At 37.9% G+C, this 19,350-nt stretch overlaps 2 protein-coding genes across 3 annotated transcripts in view; one reads left to right on the forward strand and one right to left on the reverse strand.

Annotated features, from left to right (window-relative positions):
* Positions 1-5,622, forward strand: part of CDYL2 (chromodomain Y like 2) — a 62,390-nt gene extending 56,768 nt beyond the window's left edge. The window contains exon 7 of the mRNA XM_054197799.1: positions 1,067-5,622. Coding sequence (XP_054053774.1) covers positions 1,067-1,225 — 159 coding nt within the window. The 3' untranslated portion in view covers positions 1,226-5,622. The remainder of the gene's footprint in view (positions 1-1,066) is intronic.
* LOC128908164 (uncharacterized) overlaps positions 1-19,350 on the reverse strand; it is a 98,897-nt gene that overhangs the window by 51,646 nt on the left and 27,901 nt on the right. The window contains exon 1 of one of the 2 annotated variants that reach the window (XM_054197800.1): positions 11,723-11,804. The exons of the other annotated variant lie outside the window; for it this stretch is intronic. The gene's annotated coding sequence lies outside the window, so the exon portion shown is untranslated. Of the gene's footprint in view, positions 1-11,722; positions 11,805-19,350 lie in introns of those variants that run through there. 2 annotated transcript variants of the gene reach the window in all.

The following is a 19,350-nucleotide window of genomic DNA, read 5'->3' on the forward strand; positions in this document are numbered from 1 at the left end:
AATACACAGGGCCCACAATTTACAATTAACTCCATTTACTTGAGTTAAAGAGAAATACTACTTTGGAATAGCAGTGTTGTAACCTAAACCAGACAGGAACTGGGCTTAACACGTAGGTGTTGACAAAGCTGAGTGGAGAGTGTGCGTCTCCCTTACCATAAACACTGTATTAGTTTACATGAAATCTTCTGCCCTCAGAAAATCACTAATGTATGAATTATTAATGGATTTGTTTGACTAGTTGCGTTCCTTGTGAGATACGTACTGGTGTTACATATTTCAAAAAGAATTTTAAAGGATGCAATCTCAATGTATTTAAAAATGGGTGTGGGAAAAACGAGCTGAACAATGGGACCTGCTGTTTGTGCCTTTGAGAACTTGCAGCAAGTACTAAGGGCTTGAGATTGGGCTTTCCATTGCAAACCCCTTAGGTGATTTGTTATGATGGCTTGTATGTTCCAAGTAATTCTAACTGCAGAACACAGTCAGACCGTGCTTGTTTTCCCTAACACCCTTCTTTTATAAAATATTTCACTTTTATAAAACGTAATTAAATAAACTTTAAAAGGTATTTGCAATAGAGGCCCTTTCCTATTCACTTCTGTTTTGATAAGAAGGCACGAGGGAAAATTGTTAAAGATGATGGACATCCACATTTGGGTTTCCAACCTCTGTAACATTAAAGACTACCTTCCAGAAAACGGGTAGCCAGTATGTCATGCCTCACACATTTTCATTTTAAGGGACCACATTTTCAACAGGAGGGAGTTCAACTCCTTCTAGAGCTTCATGGCAGACCTTCAATAAACTAAGGTACTTCAAAATCCCTCATTCCTTTTAAAAATGTTGGCACTGATGCATAAACCTCAGAAGTCCTTAATTCTTAAAGATGCTGACTATCAGCAAGTGGCGTTATGGCTGTAAATCAAATCTGATTTCTGTGCCCAAATGAGTTATTTAGATGATTGTAAATCAGAGTCAGTAGCGTGAAAATGCTGTTCACACCGTTATCCATAATAATGTTTTAAAATTCAAAATAAAATACTGAGTGATATTTTGGCTTTAGGTATTGGAAGAGTCCAAATGTCTTATGCGGAGCTTCCTGAAATCCGGACTTGAAGATGTGAATGAGAAAGAGTGTCAGATGTTAAAACAGCTGTGGAGTTCTTCCAAAGGACTGGATTCATTATTCAGCTACTTGCAAGACAAAATTTATGAGGTCTGATGTCTTGGCCTAACTTAAAGAGAAAATGCTCCACTTACGAACAGAATCAGACATTACCTGTGTTTGAAAAGCAAAGGCAATGCATCGTTGAGGAATTTGTGACAGTGTATCCTAATACCTATGGTTGTGTCGATTTCCTTGTGAGCTACACGGCTGCTTGTAGCTGGTTTGATTTTGTGTAACCGAGACGTAGGCAGGCTTGTTCAGTGCACATAATCTCTACAGAGGGCTGCATCTTTCACACGCTCATCCAGATAAAAGTATACATTCCATGTGCTGAGAAGCACCACTGAGGCCCAGTAAGGCACACCATCTGTAACGATTTGATTTTGTCTGTCCTTCTTAACTTATTCTTGCTGTTGCAACACATCTGGGCTGACACAGAGGGCTCAATCTAAAAACCGGGTCAGCACAATATTTTGTAGACCCAAACACCATACTTTAGAAATATTTTAATTATTTTTTTTCTAAGTTCTAACAGTGTAATGAAAAAAATCTGATAATTTATATGTATAATATGTAAAGTTAGTTTTACAAAAACTACTAGGATTTTTTTTCTTTGTTGAATTTATTTAACTTATTTATTTTGTGTTCATATTCAGCTGTTTATTGATCACAGATCTTATTTTCATACTTCCCTTGACTGAATTAATGGTATCACATGAGAATGCAAAGACATTTTTAGCAGCAATTTGTGTAGAAAAATAAAGAATATATAGAAAACACACAGAACGCTGTGGGCAGTAAAAGAAACAGCCACGTGCATGCTCCTCTATGTGCAAAATGGTACAAAAATGTGTGAACTAGATTCATTTGCCAGGGTTAAGGGAAAAAAAGTGGATTCTGAAACAGTGAGTCCCCCCCTAGGTCTCTCTTCACTTTCTGCCTTCTTGAGGAGCACTGAAGGGCTTGCCAACAAGATGCTTTATTTAAGTTTACTATATTCCTGTTAGCCGGATGTCAGTAACAGGGTGAGTGGTGCCGTTATGTGGCATCGTACTGTTTTTCAGGTTTAAACATCCCCTTTTGGTCTGAAGTCTACAAGCAAATCCTTATGAGCCTTAGTCTAGTTGCCTGATTCCTCAGGTGTGAGATAATTTCTGCTCTGGAGGCCTTTGAGGGTGGGCCAACAGTTTATACAAGGTGCTAGGTATTGAACTAAGTGGAGGGAGAGGTTTGGTTTTGTTTTTCCCAGCTCTCCACACCTGGCCACCCCACCATCTGTTACAAGAACTTATGGCTATCCATAAAAGCAGTCCAATAAACGACAAAAATCCGATCTGCTATTTTAGAATGTGATCCTAGTACTTTTCAGTGACACTGACTGACTTCTGAACACTGGATCTCTCTCATTTCTTTCTTGCTAGTAAAGCAATTAATATGGAAATAACACAAGCATGCTCTGTGACTTCACCTGCCATTTTAGTGTGCCCGAATTAAAACCTCTTGAAGCAAAAGCTTTGCACATTTGTTTGCTTTGTAATTTGTGCACTTGCTCTCCATCCTCGAGCTCAGTCACTTGGTTATGGTATAAACCTCTGCAAATGAGGCTGCTAGGTTTTCTCCCTCCCAGTACTTCCATGAAGAGTTTCAAAAAGCCTTTATAAAGTTAACGAACAGGTGATTATAGTAAACAGAAGCCTTCAACACATTAAACATTTCTTTTTCCACAAGTAATTAAAAGCGCTGTTTCTGTGGCCTAATTGTACCACTGAATTTTAAGGAAATCATTACTCTACAGGCAGATGTTCTCATGGAAATTCTTCATTAAAAAGACAAAATCTGGTTTCGAGTTAGCCCATTTTAAATGTTTTCAAAAAAACTTATCCAAACAAGTAACTTAGTTTTCAATGTCTGAAAGGGAACTCTTCCAATAACTATTTGAAGTGATAGATGCGCCACTTTTTTTATACTAATACTTGCTTATTTCCACAACCTGCCAGCAATGCCACAGAGCGCGTGCGCCAAGACTTGCTTGGATCAAGGCCCCCGGCCCCCCTGCTATGCCCGTGTGCGCAGGTGAGTCACCTGTGTGCAGCCCCAGTCAAAGGAGAGGGAGTACTCAAGCGAAAACCACTCGCACGCATCCGTGTTTGCACAATCAGGCCTCCAGCATATATGACTTCAGAGGAAAAAAAAAAAAAGCAATGGAAAGTACCATGATTCCTCAATTTCCTTTATTTCCTTTATTCCCGTCCAGAGAGCCATAACCCCCTAGTCATGTGTTAATAAGATATGAGGAAGTTTATTTCAATACTATGCTTGGGTTTTGTAGATAAATATAGAAAAATTGCTCAGCAATGTGAAGGTATGCTTTCCATATGAGATTTTCAGAGAAGAATCATACGTTGTTAGACCTTTAAACTGCATCATTTCATCTGAATTTTCAGATATCTGTATCTTAGCTTTTTTTATGACAAAGGAATGGTTGAAATACATTTTCTATAATTATTTTTCCATTAAAGCAAGCGCTAACCATAGTTAACATTTTTAATTATTCATATCTATACAGTTACAATCTAGTTTTCATGGAATCTATTTTCCCTTCCAAAAAGAGTAATAACAATGTCAAAAGTTTCTTTTTCCATTATTTAAAGATCAGAATCAATTTTCTCTTGTGTTTCTGTCCTTACTAGGTATTCAGATATCTAGATGTACTGTACATATTAGTCTGGGTACCTTTACTAATATTCACAGTATTTAAGATTATAAATGCAATTTGTTGTTAAGTATGTTATTTTATTCTTGTGTAAATTGTTTTGTACAATCTTTAAAAATCTACAGTTTTGCATTTGTAGATATTAAAGGTAAGCAATTTATTTTGTGTTGTCCTGCATGTATATTTTTGCTGTAGATAAGTGTTGCTTAGTTTACTATTTCAGTACATTTCTGTTTAAATGAATAAGCTTACAAACTTTAATACAGTATATATTTTCAGAATATAAACTTTTATATTTCTGTGGTAGGTTAGGGTATGCGTTTTAGGCAATCTTTTTCACTACTCTTAACTGTTCTTTTAATCTATAATATAATGGTTTTGTGCCAATAGTTTTTCATTAGAATAAAATGCTCTTTTAACATTAGGGATAAACAGACAATTTTGGTTGGGGTTTGTTTTATTTTTTTTTTTATTATTATTATTTTGCCAGCCTTTACAGTTTTAAATGTAATTTATAAATGTATTGCATTTGTGAATAAGCCTTACCATTAGGTACAAGAAATCTTTAAAGCTACATAATTGCTTATGTAGTACTAAGGACTTCCCCAAATAATTGCTGTAAGAAAGTTAGCAAATCAGAGTACAGGGCCTTAAGTTTTTCTTGTGAAAAGGGTAATACGGGTTGTTTCTTTTGAACAACATAGGTAGACTTGTCAGCCTGGGCTTTGTTATATATAAACTGTGCATTTGTGCTCCCAACCACAGTAGTTTAATCTCAGGCTTTGTGTGGCTGGGTCTATAAAAGTCAAATCTGGCTAAAGCCAGCACTCTTTAGGAGACACTAAAGAAGTTTACATAAGAGACTTATAGACAATCTTAATCATAGTACATTTGGGTACTCCGTATCCTAGATGTGTTATCTGTGTCTGCCCAATTAACCGTATGTTTTAAGCCATATTAAATCTCTTTACTGCTATTTTAAATACTACACTGAAAGTCATTCACTAGCTTGCTTACTCACAGACAGGATTTAAATTTTTAGTGAATAAAAGATATTATGCCTTCCATAAAAACAAAGGACCAAAGAGTTGCATTATTCTAACAAAGCATTAGTTCCTTCGCCAGTGAACTAGTTTGACATTTGTACTGAAGATCAAATAGTCTCTTTCTGCTACAAACACTGCATTCTCATCCGTGGCAAGCGTAAGGGGAAAAGATGTATCCACTGACCTATTGGGAAAGGAGTGACGTTCAGCTAGGATGGCATGTCTATTGGTAAGGCTTATTACCAAACCTCTGAGATGAAGCAAAGAACCAAAAATTCACAAATTATGTCAATGTAAATTTATTTTCAGAACTTGCACAAATAATTAATTGTAGAACTTTGCAAATTAGGCCCTTAAGTTATTTTGTCAGAACGCCATGGGACAGACTAAAACAATTTCTAATATTTGTAATGATGAGTACATATTATAATATTATAAGGGTACAGGCACCCCTATATCACAGTGTTGTAAATATTTTCTGAAACTGGTACAGTACTGAGGGACTTGTATCTTCTGATATATCAAATATTGACTGTCTAGATCAAATTGTACACAATTTATTTGTTGATGGTCCTGTAACTAGTGTATGGACACATTTCTGGGTGCCTTAGAAGTTGTATTTTTCATGTGTGTTAATATGCAGTATTTATACATTGTGAGAAGCTGCTTTGAATAAAAACATTGAAACTTCATTTCAATGCAGTGATTTTCAGTTTTATATAATCAGAATGAATGTGAGACGTACCCTCGTATTATATATGATAAAGCTATTCATGGACTTCTGCCTTTTGAAAGAAAGCAGGCATACAGCAGGATTTGTAAAAGAGAAATTAAAACTTTTTTTTTTTCAACTGGCAAAAACCTGGGCACTAAAAGATGCTGCAATAAGAACTCTGAAATGATTCATCATCATCCATTTCATTTATCATGTCATGATTAAATCCAAGAAAACCACCGAGAACTGTCTTACAAATACACTTCTAGGACACCACTATCACTTCCACTATTTGATATGTGCAGGTCACCTAAAGCATATCTGTCCAGAACCAACTACCGCATACAGTACTTCAGCTCCACATGAGGGAATTTGATTTTGAAGTGGTATTTTCCAGGCAGGCCAAGGTTCCACCCAGAACCCGCTGTGGTCCTCCTAAATGGTTTAGATGGGGTTCCTTCACGGAATCTTCAGAGTTGGAAGGGACCTCTAGAGATCATCTAGTCCAACTCCCCTGCTAGAGCAGGATTACCTAAAGCACATCCCTCAGGGCTGCATCTTCCATGGGGTCTCTTGTATAAAAGGTAATTGTTTGGCTGTAGCATCCATGAATGCTGTTTCTAGTCATGTTATCTCCCATGATCAGAAGAGTAACTGTAAATTACTTCTGCCTGGGGCAGAAAAGGAAGGATATTTTTGCAGGGAGCCAGTGTTACCTAAACCACCTATACAACACAGTCTGAAAAAATGACCTATGCTTGGCTCAAGGGACAAGAATTATGTTCTACCTATTATACTGCTTAGCTTTAAACTGACAGACACTGTTAGTAAAAACTGTGGTCACCTATTTATAGCAGAGGATTGAGCAATTTAGTCTTGCTTCACCATCAGCAAATCCAATTCTTTATTACAGTGACTCTTGTCAGGAATTAATTTATGGTAGCTGGCTCTGGACTGTAAGCAATGTGCACATGATGAACAGAGCATGACACCTTTCTTGTCTAACAGTTATATTGATAAGTTTTGATCTTAACATAGATTGCCAACATTTAAATTTTATTTTAAATAACTCATTTTTAAAGGAAAGCAAAATTATTTAAAATTTTAAAATCCATCCAAATATTATAAGTCAAGGTTTTTTAAAGCAAGATAAATGTTAGTCCTTGTTGCTGGAAATTAATATATCAACAAAGTATATGGAAGAGCAACCCATTAAGTATATACAAAGAATGTCTACAAATTTAAGCCGACAAAAGACTAGCCTACGAATTGCATGTAGGAAAAAACAGGCCGGTGTTAATCCCACTTAAGATATAAAAAGTACTCAAACTGGTCAAAGCTCTACATAAACTAAGACATGCCGTTTCTCATTTTGAGTTTTGAATATCAGACAGAAACAATATTGCATATGTAAAGAACAGGGAGAAGTTTTGAAACAAATGAACAGCAAATGAAAGCATGTGAGAAAACCAGGACATAATTTTAAAGACTGGGGGGGGGTCAAAGCAAATCAAGTCTCAGAAGTCAGACTAGGGGGCAGTTTGATTGAGGAGGAAAAAGTCAGAGGGTGAAATGCTGGGCCTATTAACTTCAGGAATTCACCTCTCCCTGGTGCCTTATTTTTCATGAAACCCCCTCAGAAGATTATAAAATTAAATAAAATGTAATGTATCTGTTCATGACTCTGATGTCTGAAGTATCCTCAAAACCAATCTACAGGCATAGCATGGAGAGAGTTTCAGATTACTAAGAAAGCCAGAGTAATAACCCACTCTAGAATTCAAACCATTTCAATTGTGCTACCACCACTTTGCTTTAATTTATACACTTTCCTTGGTTTTACAAAATTTCCTCATTACAGATGTATAATAAAAATAGAACTGCTTAGAACTTTGTTGAAGTCCAATTATTAAGTCCATCTGGCTTGACACAATAGTTTTTACCTGGAACTGCCACAAGTACTATGGGAGAAAGAAGGAAATTTTCACTTTGGCAAAAGGAAAGAGTTTATCATTTAGTACGGAATGAATTAATCTACACAAAACATGAAGCAAAGACCAGAAATGCACAAGAAACAATGAAGAGTTTTTTTACAAAGTCTTTACTAGTCTAAGAACCAAGTTTCCACTACAAACTGGTTACAGAGGAATATCTGAACGCTTACATATCTCCAGCTGTATGTTATTAGAAAGCAGCCCTAATTGTTGGGTGGTTGAGTGGGGGATGTTAGATTTTCATTATCTTAACCACTACAACAGTCTTTATCATGACATAATTTATAGAATGTCATCCTTATAAAATTTTTGGCACAAAAATTGTAATGCTATTTAATGAGTCCGGAACAATCCTAGCAATTACAATTTCACCTGTCCTTCAGTAAATTTCCATGTAATAAGCAAATACCCTCCTTCCAGGACAGGTCATCAACACCTGAGGTCTGTATGTAGTAGATACAGTACTGTCCATGTGACTTCATGTCCCATTCCTAGCAAAAATGGAGCGTCATGACCCCAAAGGAAACCTGTAACTTAAGCCTCCACACCACTTTCCGCACAATACACGAACCACATTGAGCAGAAGTCAGTAATGCAGAGGGTAACTTTAAAAATCCTAAGCTAAACGGTATCACCTTTGCTTTATCGCTTCCTGGCATTGGTGTCACTATAAAAAATTCAGTGGATCTAAGTCAAAACCCACCAACATCAATGCAGATCCTCCTACTGGATTCAGTTGCTTCTAGATCAACCCCAGTGGTTGACAGATACCACAGAACACTCCATCACCACAATAGTTCAGGAAATATCTTCCTCGAAAAATAGTGTAGCACTGATCAGAATGACATAATTAGCACGGGAGGCAGGGTTCCATGTCTTTAGTTCAAAATTTAACAGCAGTGTCTGAAAAACTTTGAGTAAAATTCAACATTTTCAATTATATCACTGACTCTTGTTAGTAGAAAGACAGGCTCTGCTGTGTTTTAACCTTCCTCAACTCTTCAGTCACATTTATCCACTTGGATTCTGGATGACTATGTAACATCTGTGAAACTTACTTTATACATTGGTCATAGACAGAAATACGTTGGTTAACAGCTATAAAGAGAAATGTGAAAATGCTCTTTGCAACTAAGAGGTATGCTTCAAACAAGGGCTGTTGAACTCCCATTGCCTCCTAAGATGTTGGCTAAAAAGCTGCATCTAACATTAGAGTTTCTATAACGAAAAATGATTTAAACACTAAGCGGCAATCTTGACTTGTTAGGATTAAGTTAATTACTATAATCTAGAAGTAAGTTATTCACAGCCATCCAGAAATGTGTTTCTGATGTGTCTGTAAATAAGTGCTACAATTTCTATTACTCCAAAAAGATCAGCAATTTCATATTGCTGTCCTTCCAGCTTCTGGTTAGCGATTACATATGCTGCCTACCAGGCTCTAGGGTATTCACTTTCTACAAGAGGTTCATTAAATGGATAAAGGCATTCACATAAAACTCTTCCCATGCCTAATTATTCAAGATCTGCATTATCTTAGCCTCTCGCTTGTTTATTTTGTATGCAGCTGCAGCGAGTTGTTTGTCAGGGACTCAGACTCCAGCAAACAATTCCCTCCAAGTCCACTTTTTGCCCATTAGGCTCATAATGAGCAACAACTCAAAACTCCTGCCAGCTGAGCTGCCAAGGGATTCCCTGCTGTTTCAAGGGTAAAGGTCAGGTGAGCACAGCGTTGCTGATCGGCAGCAACATGCCCACGGGTTGGAGTGCCGGCTTTGGAGTCCACAATTGCTCAACCCTGATCCTCCTTTTATTTCTGAAAGCAAGCCTTAATAATATCAGTGGTCCAGCCCTCTGCGGGTTTTCCTGCCATAATGACCTTTCATCACTCCTTTGCACAGGGCAGCTCCCTGGAATGACATCTGAAGCAATGCAAGTTATTAACTACAAAGCAGCTATACAGTTCCTTATGCCAGTGACTGGGCCCATCTGAAAAAAGCAATGGGCAAGGTGATGGTAATACCCATACCAGCCCCAGCGCCACACTGTGCCGAGCTTAATCAGACCAGAAAAACAGGACATCATATTTTTCATGTATTTACATGTAACAGGATAAAACAGATAGACTTATTTTCCCAGATGCTAATGTAATGCTAGTTGGAAAGAAATATCCGAAAACATGTTAGACCTGGTAGGATTCATCTTCGACACATGGCTGTAACTAGTTAGAACACAAAGACACTGTCCCTCTCTAAATGATGTTTCTTAAATAAATCCACTTTTGCTAAAAATCTATTGAAAGATTAAACTGAGCTTTAAAGAGGTAGGCTGCAATATAGCTGATTTGAAAGGCTAAAACTTTTCCCAACTGTTTCAAGTACGAGAAAATCCAACAGCACTCCATTTGCGATTCAAGCACTTGGTAAACACACTCCACAACTGTATGGTGGCTGTGTGCCAACAAAATGGTGAGTCAGCAGGCAGGGTCGGGAATCAAGTGTCAAGAATGCATTTAACCCTCACTCCAGAGAACGCTTTTCTTATGAACAAAATGAAAACACTCCATAAAAAGAAAAAAAATTACTGGAATTTCTTCTCCATTAGCACACACAACCACCTCAATTCTCCAACTTACAGAAGCTCTCAAATTGTAAATTGGGATAAATGCTTAAGAAAATAGCAATCATCAGCAAACTGAGAAAGAGGTTCATGAACATGTATGAGTCCAGTCCTATGATCCTTACTCTGACAAAAATCCCACTGATAAACCTGGCATGGCTGAGTGCAGAAGGGTTTCATGACAGCGTTAGAATCTATAATACTAAATACTTGCACAGATATAAAAAGGAGTACAGTTTCTTAATGAAAATGCAGTTCAAATGATCTGTCATATTCCCAAAGGAGTATCTGTGCATGCTACTTTGCTTCACAGTGTTCTTGCAGAGTATTTGATGAAATCATGAGATTTCCTAAATCATTTTTAAATTAATCCTTCTTAAGAAACTCCCTACTGAAGCATCACTTTGCATGATCACCCTAGATATTCTTTTCAGGATAGCAGAAAAGGATAAAAAGATTGAGGATTAAAAAAATAGAAAAAAAAGATTTGCAAGAGGACCCGATCTTCCACCTAAAAATTTGAACACTCATTTACAAGGTTGTTAAACACTGCCAAACCAGAACAGCAGCATTTTATACCTGCTTTCTTACTCACTCTTCACAGGTGTAAATAACCACATTGGACACCTGCGGAGGAGGGGAAAGGGGGGAAAAAAAAAACAAACCTCTAGTTATTACCTTCACAGTGTTAGTTAAGGGTAATTATAGACCAGCTGTGAACTTAGAGCTTACCCCCATTAACGAACAGATAGAGCTTCCAGTTAAAGGCTGAGAACAGCTAGCTCTGCTATACCTCACGCTGCTCAATATTACAAACACCTACACAAACGAATAATTTTTTTCATGTGTTGACCCACTGAACTCCACGGCCTGAGCCTTCTTCTACAGGAACTCATCTCACAGCCAGTAACGTCCATTTAATGTTATTGTTTGTCCCGCCCTGGATTAAACCTGGGCTGTGAAACTACAGAGTTAAGAATTAGTTTGTACAGACATCTAATGTATGACCAGGGTAAATATACTCACAGTTAGTTTCCCTGCAGAGATCTGTGAAATAATTTTTCTCCTGTCTAACAGCGCTCATAGAGCGTAAGCCCAAAGTTTAGATAAAACCATCACCTATGACATTCAGACAAGTCCTGCCAAACCCTGCTGGAGTGGTAAAAAAGACTTTTACCCCAACCTTCAGCCCTATCTTTCTGCCAGATGTTAGCAACTGTGGCAGGGGCTGCAGGTTAGACAGCCACATCTGCACAAAGAAGACAAACCTGAGCTGACCATGGGCTCAAACGGTTGACAAAAATCTAGGACACTTGAAAGATGGCAACCTCCCACAGAGGAACACAGCAGCAAGAAGGAGGTTATCTCTTCAAACATAGCATTCCCCTCCACCATGATCTTATGGACTGGAAATACAGAAATATGACCGAAGAATAACTTTGATGAGAAACCGATGCCACTCACTGTGCATGATTCTCTCATGGCTTGCACTTGGCCTACACAAGTGTGAGAACAGAATCAAGTCCTGCAGAACTTCAGTTTTGAAACCAAATTCCCCATGTATGCTGCTAAATTCCTCCATCTGAAATTCATAAAGAAAGAGGAATGTAAAAGAGTGTCAGGTTGCAGTATTTAGCTTGCAGTTTATGGAAGGAAATCATGACACATCTTTCCTGTATGCAGAAAGTTCTAAGTGATCTCCCATCATCATGCCAGCACTAATTCCCAGAAATCCTGCAGAGCTCCATAACTTTCTAGAGCATTATTTCATATACCTAGCAGTCCTTCATCAGAAACTGTCTTTAAAAAAAAAATAAAATAAAAAATCCAGTTACAAATAGAAAATTGTTTGCCCATTCTTGTTCTCCCATACCCAAACACCTTTTTGGTCTTCTGTGTGTACATATCCGGGAAATGCTAACATCTCCAGGCTGTACCAGTTTACACTGCTTGCAACATATTGAACAATTCAGGAGAGTAAGAGACCAAGCTAAATGACACATACAGCAGCACCACAAGACTAACACAACTGTTGATTTAGCAGCAGAAAAATCTGAACGCTTTACAACTCGGTGGCTTGTTGGATAAAGACTCTTCACCCAAATAAGAATGTGAATTACTGTTGAGAATTTTATTTATACGGTCTCTGCATTTTTTATGCAGAAAGGATAAGCAGACACTGTTTTAAATAATTTCAGATACTCGGCACTAAATAAGTAAGTGGCTCGATTTCAAGAAACAACCAAGAAAAAACATTCCACAGAATGCCATATATTCCTTCAAATGGGGAGCTACATTTCATCAGGATGGATGCTTAAGTGGAAATAAGTCTCAGTATGGGGACTATTTTCAGCAATAGTTGTTAATTAAGTAGTAAAGTACTAATAAAATGTTTAATCTGGTTGCATTTAAACAGCACTGTAATGATATGTAATTACTAAAGAAGACTGCAAAACTCATTCTGCAATAGACTGCATTCAGTGTTCATGCGCTGTGCAAATGCATTTTAAAACAGAAAGGATTCCAATGTCCACTGTACAGTGGCCAACGTACAGGCAAGCTATGAAACTTATGCTCTAAGGCACAGAGGACAGGCTTTTATTTAGAATTACACTTTAAGCTTCTCTAACAGGAGCTACAGAAGTCAAAAGAAAAAAAATTTACAAAAAATTTGAAATATCCAAAGCACTGAAAAAGACCAACACAAACACAAAGACATGCCACTGTAAATGGACTGAGATTACATCATAAATGAAAAAAAAATATTCTGAACACATACAGGAACAAATAAACACACAGTAGCAGTGAGTCAGCAGCTCTTCTGCACAGTCATGATGAAAAACCACCACAAAACCAAGGAGGGGCCTGTCAGGAAGCACACAATACACACTGAACACACCATGGGTGACACAGCAGAAACCTGTCCCCAGCAGTACAGGGCAAAGGGTTAGGCATTCCATTCAAAAGTGACCTTGGTGGAAGAGGCACCAAAATGTTTTGCTGTGGCTAGGTACGGTGAGATTGGTATAATTCTGTGTGTGTAAGCAAAAAGTGCAGTAGGCAAATGAAACTCAGCATAGCCAGGATGGATTTCAATCAAAAGAGAATGCAAATATTTAAAACTGAAAAATGTGTCAATGAAGATAAAGGCTCAGGGGAAAAAAGCATAAGGATAAAGTTGAAATGCAGTCCCACAAAACTGCCATCATAGCAGAAATTAAATAAAATATATTGGAGAGAAAAATGTTTATAACTTGGATATAATTTATATTATTATCTTTAGAAGATAACAACCAATAACACCAAGTACAGAGAAATGTTGATTTTCTAACAGCTCCTCTCACTGATGACTGTAGTTCTCTACTTGTGGTATAAATGCAGTAAGTAGCTGACAGTCTACCATGTCCCAGAGTTGCTCACAGAATCTTTATATTCTTTATAAATCCTTATATTCCTCAGTACTAGCCATTGGTGTCTTTTAGACTAATTAATGATAGGCTGCTGCAAACATGGGCCCCAGATCCAGAGAAGGTACTATGTGTTCTTAAACCAACTCTACGTAACATTTATACAATTACTACAATGACAAATTGTTTATAAATATACATAATAATTTTGAAAACTTAATTTTATTTTTACTGTACGTTAAACTAAACCTTGGCGTGCCCTTCCAACCTAAACCATTTTATAATTTGCAAACTAACATGGTACATCTCTGCACCATTAAAACCCTCAGATTTCCTGAGGCCATAGCTCCACTTGTTTTTAAGATGACCTACGGAATCACAGAATCATAGAATGGTTCAGGTTAGAAGGGACCTTGAAGATCATCTAGTTCCAACCCCCCACTCACTAGACCAGCTCGCTCAAAGCCCCGTCCAGCCTGGCCTTGAACACCTCCAGGGATGGGGCATCCACAACTTCTCTGGGCAACCTGGGCCAGTGCATCACCACCCTCACAGTAAAGAATTTCTTCCTAATATCTCATCTAAATCTACCCACTTTCAGTTTAAAATCGTTACCCCTCATCCTATCACTACACTCCCTGAAAGTGTCCCTCCCGATCTTTCCTGTAGCCTCTTTAGGTACTGGAAGGGGCTCTAAGGTCTCCCCGGAGCCTTCTCTTCTCCAGGCTGAACAACCCCAACTCTCTCAGCCTGTCTTCATAGGAGAGGTGCTCCAGCCCTCTGATCATCTTCGTGGCCCTACTCTGGACTTGCCCTCTGGACAGAAACCCCAGAGCTGGACACAGTACTCCAGGTGGGGTCTCACCAGAGTGGAGTAGAGGGGCAGAATCACCTCCCTTGACCCACTGGCCACACTTGTTTTGATGCAGCCCAGGTTGCAGTTGGGAATGACTGTACCACACATCGTGGCAGCAACAGGGCTCCTTCCAAGTCAAAGAAAACAGGGCATTTCCTCATGCGATTTTTTCGAAATTTGCATCAATGACAATTAGGTACCACATTTACATAGCTGCTTTTGAAAACCTGTCTTTTGTGTCTTCACTGGCAAGCTTTCTCTGAGTGTTTAGGCAAAGTCTTTGTTCACTTAGAATTGTGCCAATAATCCCTTTTAAAATACAAAAGTGCCTGCTTTTGTGAGCGCTGGCTGACTCCAGTATGCCCACTGAAGTAGAATTTTGAGCATATGCTCAGTCACGTAGCTTTCAGACAGTCATATTCTTAACATGTGTAACTGCCGTATGTTTAAAAACATTCTTGAAAACAAGCCTTCATATCACCTTACAAAACAGAGGTAGGCTGAGATACTGGATTTGCGGAGGCTTGGATTATTTTTGCCTGTGTATTACTTGCATAAAATCTACAAAAACACTAAATCACAGGTTTGTTTTTTTAATTAAAGCAGCTGACCACAGGTTATACTCATAAAAATAACTATCTTTTAAAACAGGAGGAAGGTCTTGTTCATTTGACAAGAATGGTACATTTTTGAGAGATTCAAATCTCACCACTAGAAAAATAGGTCATCTTCAACTGATATAAAAAGAATTATAACCAACCAAGAACAAAAAGCCAAACCCACATGCTTGGGGTGAGGTTCTCACCCTGTAAGTCAATTAATGCTCTGAAATGTTCTCATTTCTATTCTGCTAGACCTCCCAATTTTCCCTGTTGAAAACCTATGCTTTGAACATTAAGGAAGATGACATTTATATTATGAGAGTATGATTTGCAGCGAGTTAATGTTCTACTTTGTGAACAGATTACCAAGAAAGAACCTTCCCTTGTCATAAAAGTCACTTTTTTTCTTTGGATTCAGAAAGCTGATTCCACCATGTAACTGAGTCATCAAGGAGACCGCTGAGCAGCAGCACTAGCCAAGAAATAAAGATTAGATTGCATCTGCTGCTGCTCAATTCTGCACCTTGCTGTTGCTCAAACCCATTTGTACTTAGCCACCACAACCTATTCATGATTCCCCACGTACAATATGCACAGCAGTTTGTTTTCCAGATGTTGTGCTGATCCACAAAGTGACACTGCTGAAGCAGAACAGGAACCTCACTCCCACCCTCCCAGACAAGTGCCCTCACCAGTAAGGCACAGCAATATGCTTGCTCTTTCTGACTGGCCTTCCGAACATTTAACTGCTCTTTGCAAAGTAGAACAGTCTCCACGGGAGGCACTGAGAAAGCCCTCCTTCACTTCTAAGTACCCTGTTCATCATTTGGGGTATAATTTTGGGTGTTGCAGGAGGTAGATTCAAATCCATGAAGTAGATGAGGGCATTACAGCTACACCTCCCACACTCCATATTCTGGAAAAAAAGCTACAATACCAGATAGAAGTAGACAGTATCTCTTCATTGGCTGCCTTATATTTTTCTTGAGTTTCCTGCTTGGTTATGGATCCTCTGCTCTAACGTGTTTAGATAGCTCAGCACCTAACTTGCTGTGGATCACGTAAACCGTAAGATGCAGGCATTGCAATGCCGGCCAATACAAATTTAAATTAACTATGTGTAGATTTAGTCCACAAACTCAGTTGTTCAAGTTTTACAGAAGGAAGCTGTGATTTGAGACAATGTTGCAAGACAGGCCCCTAGAATCCAGAAGTTCATTTTCCGCAGAATTGTGTTACAGTTTTAGGATAATTATGTCTTCCTTTTTATTTCATGTGGTATTATATATCCATGCTTAGCTACAAAGCAGGATGTTACATGTCATGCAGCTGTGTAAGTTAAATTCAAGGAATCTTCCCAGACTGATTAGTAAATAACAAAGACATGTAATTAAAACAAAACCAAAACAGTAGGAGCATTATGATACTCCACTGTCACTACAACCTGACAAAAGTATTGTGATAATATGTATAGACACAGTCAGAGATCAGACACGGTGCATATACATATATATATACACACACATATATATAAATACAGCCAAGCAAAAAGGAAAACTTCTCTCACTGAAGAATTCATAACACTGAACACAGAGCGGAAAAATTCACTGGTTCCCATGTGGCTGCAAGGTGATCAATAACACCCAAATCCTTTTGCCTTCTCTTTTTCTTTCCCAGTCTTTGATGTTGGTATTACAATAGAGATGAGATCCCAAACCCAGATTTGGCTCAGTTGCCAAGATGCTGTGGTAACACAGACAAAGACATAGTTCCTGTTCCAGGAGGAGGAAAAATCGCCATCAGAAATGCAGAGTTATAAATAAAGATACATAGAAATTTAATATTGACCTTGCTGTACTAAAAATCAATGAAAGATTTTTCACCAACTCGAATGAAAATAGGATCAAGACCAGAGATGGGAGATATGCCATTTTTGCTCATCAGACTCTACCTAGCCTTTGCACAGTCTCATTTATTACAATCATCACATTAGAGGGAGGTCTTCAGGATCAATATGAAGCAGAAAGAGACACAGTAAATTCGTATGAGATTTAAAAATGGGTTGTGAGGCTGGGGATCGAGAGACAACGAGACAAAAACCAAGTAGGAAGAAGCACAGGTTAGCAGCTGATACAAATCGTTATAACTCCAAGAGAACTGTGAAAGAATGTCATGAACATTGCCTTAGAAACTAACAGGGTAAGCACAAAAATGAAGAAGTTGAAAATGGGGCTTTACTACAAGAAAAGAGGATGGCTGGGTGCAATTACTTATAAAGGTAATTAGGGGAAATAAAAAAAATGTTTCTCTCAAAATTGAGACTCGGAATTACTCAATGCCTCTATGGATTTGTTGTCAGCCCGCACAGTGAAAGGTATTAGATAACAGAGTTTTCAGTGACTTGTAGGGAAGTAGGAATTAGCCTAAACAAGAGGGACGGAGTAATGCACTGATTGTTTACACAGTATTTCAAAGTTCGTAAACAGCAATTGTTAAAATAACCCCAGAAATGTAAGGATACTAAGAACTAAGTGTTCTCACAGTGCACAATGACATTAGCAAGCAAACGAGCAGTTAGTGGTTATCACATGATTGATTTTCAAGTTCATTCTTATGAACAACATTTGATTCAAAAAATACAAAGATACTTCCACTGTGACTGATAGCAAGATAAATGAATTAGGGACTGCAAGCCAAAGAGTCTATTTTATCTTAAGAGAAGGGTTGCCTACTCATCTCTAGTCAACAGCCTTTTAAAAATACTGGAATTAATTTTAAAACCCCAAGGAATGATGTAATTTAAATGATTTGTGAGGGTGGAAGACTGAGAGGTTTTCGTACATGACCAGTCATTTACCAGAAAAATATCAGATGCTCTATTCCATTGTTTAATCATATTTACAAGAAATTTCTTTTTTTCCACAAATTAAACTTCAGTCAACACAGCTGAACTCAGACACATCACACAGAATTTGCTCTCCCTTCTCTGCAACATAAGTTTGTTGCTATCTACTATTTACTTTTCTCATGGTCATATGCACATTTCTAAATGAATCAGTACATTCAAATCATTCAAATGAATCAGTTTGTACTTCACCTGAAGTTCAAATGAATTCAGATGAATCAGCCAGCTTACAGAGAGAAAATAAGTAAGTAGGTTAAAGTGGTAGGCTTACCATGTTCAATTCTCTGCTCCAGCAAAACTTGCGGTGCGACTTAAGAACTGCTTTTGGTCTCAATCTGCAAAGACACATAGGTACTTTTCACTGAAATCCCCTAAACCAGATTGTACCAATGAAGCACCTCACTCCACCATCAGTTTCCCCTTCCATCCAAATTACCACACTAAACTCCAAAACTGGGCTCAACTGATCAAGTTGAAAGACAGACAATAAAAACATAAGCTTTTTTTAAAAGCTCAGACACCACAGGGGAATCGAGACATGTTTTTATTCTATATGTGTGTACCATTCTACATTTGTGCCGTGTCTTTTTGTGAGATACTAAGGTTCCTCTGAAAAATAAACAACATCACACAAGCCATTCATCCACATGAGATAAACTTAAATTTCCAGATCCACAGTCATGTAAATGGAAAATAAAGTGACCAAGAAATTAGTCACGGAACAAGTACATTTGTAGCTAAAGAATACATATTGCATGAATGGTGTCAACAAATTTGTCTTTGGAAAGGGCATGACTCGATATCAACTGAAACCAGTGATAAAACACAGGCTAATTTCCACAGGTCAGGATTAGAGCCTTGGACCTCCTACTGAGAACTTATACATTTTAACTTGCACTGGACCAGACTCTCAGCAGATATCAGTCATTTCACCTCTACAGGAAATCTACCAGGATATACACAAAGAAAAACTAAAAAGAAGTCCCAAAAGTCCATTACTGTAAAGTCAGATACTATTTGTGGATGGTGAGTGAACCTCAGCATTTACCTCCAATATAAGGCAGAGAGCTGCAAGGGAGTACATATTTCCATCTGGGCAGAAGTCCAATTTTATATTAATAAACTGGCTCTTTTTTTGTAAACAGAATCAATATCCTGTTTAAAAGTGATTCTCAGAAGAGCAGGAAATTAGAAAATATTAGTATTAAATTAATCAAACTTCTGTTCATGAAATATTATTAATGTGAATGGATAAATTTTTCTTTTTTTCAATGGATATACACATGTACATTGAAAACATTACCCTAAACATATGAACTATG

This window comes from Rissa tridactyla, chromosome 4 (assembly GCF_028500815.1).
Source record: "Rissa tridactyla isolate bRisTri1 chromosome 4, bRisTri1.patW.cur.20221130, whole genome shotgun sequence".
In the NCBI taxonomy this organism is placed as follows: Eukaryota; Metazoa; Chordata; class Aves; order Charadriiformes; family Laridae; genus Rissa; species Rissa tridactyla.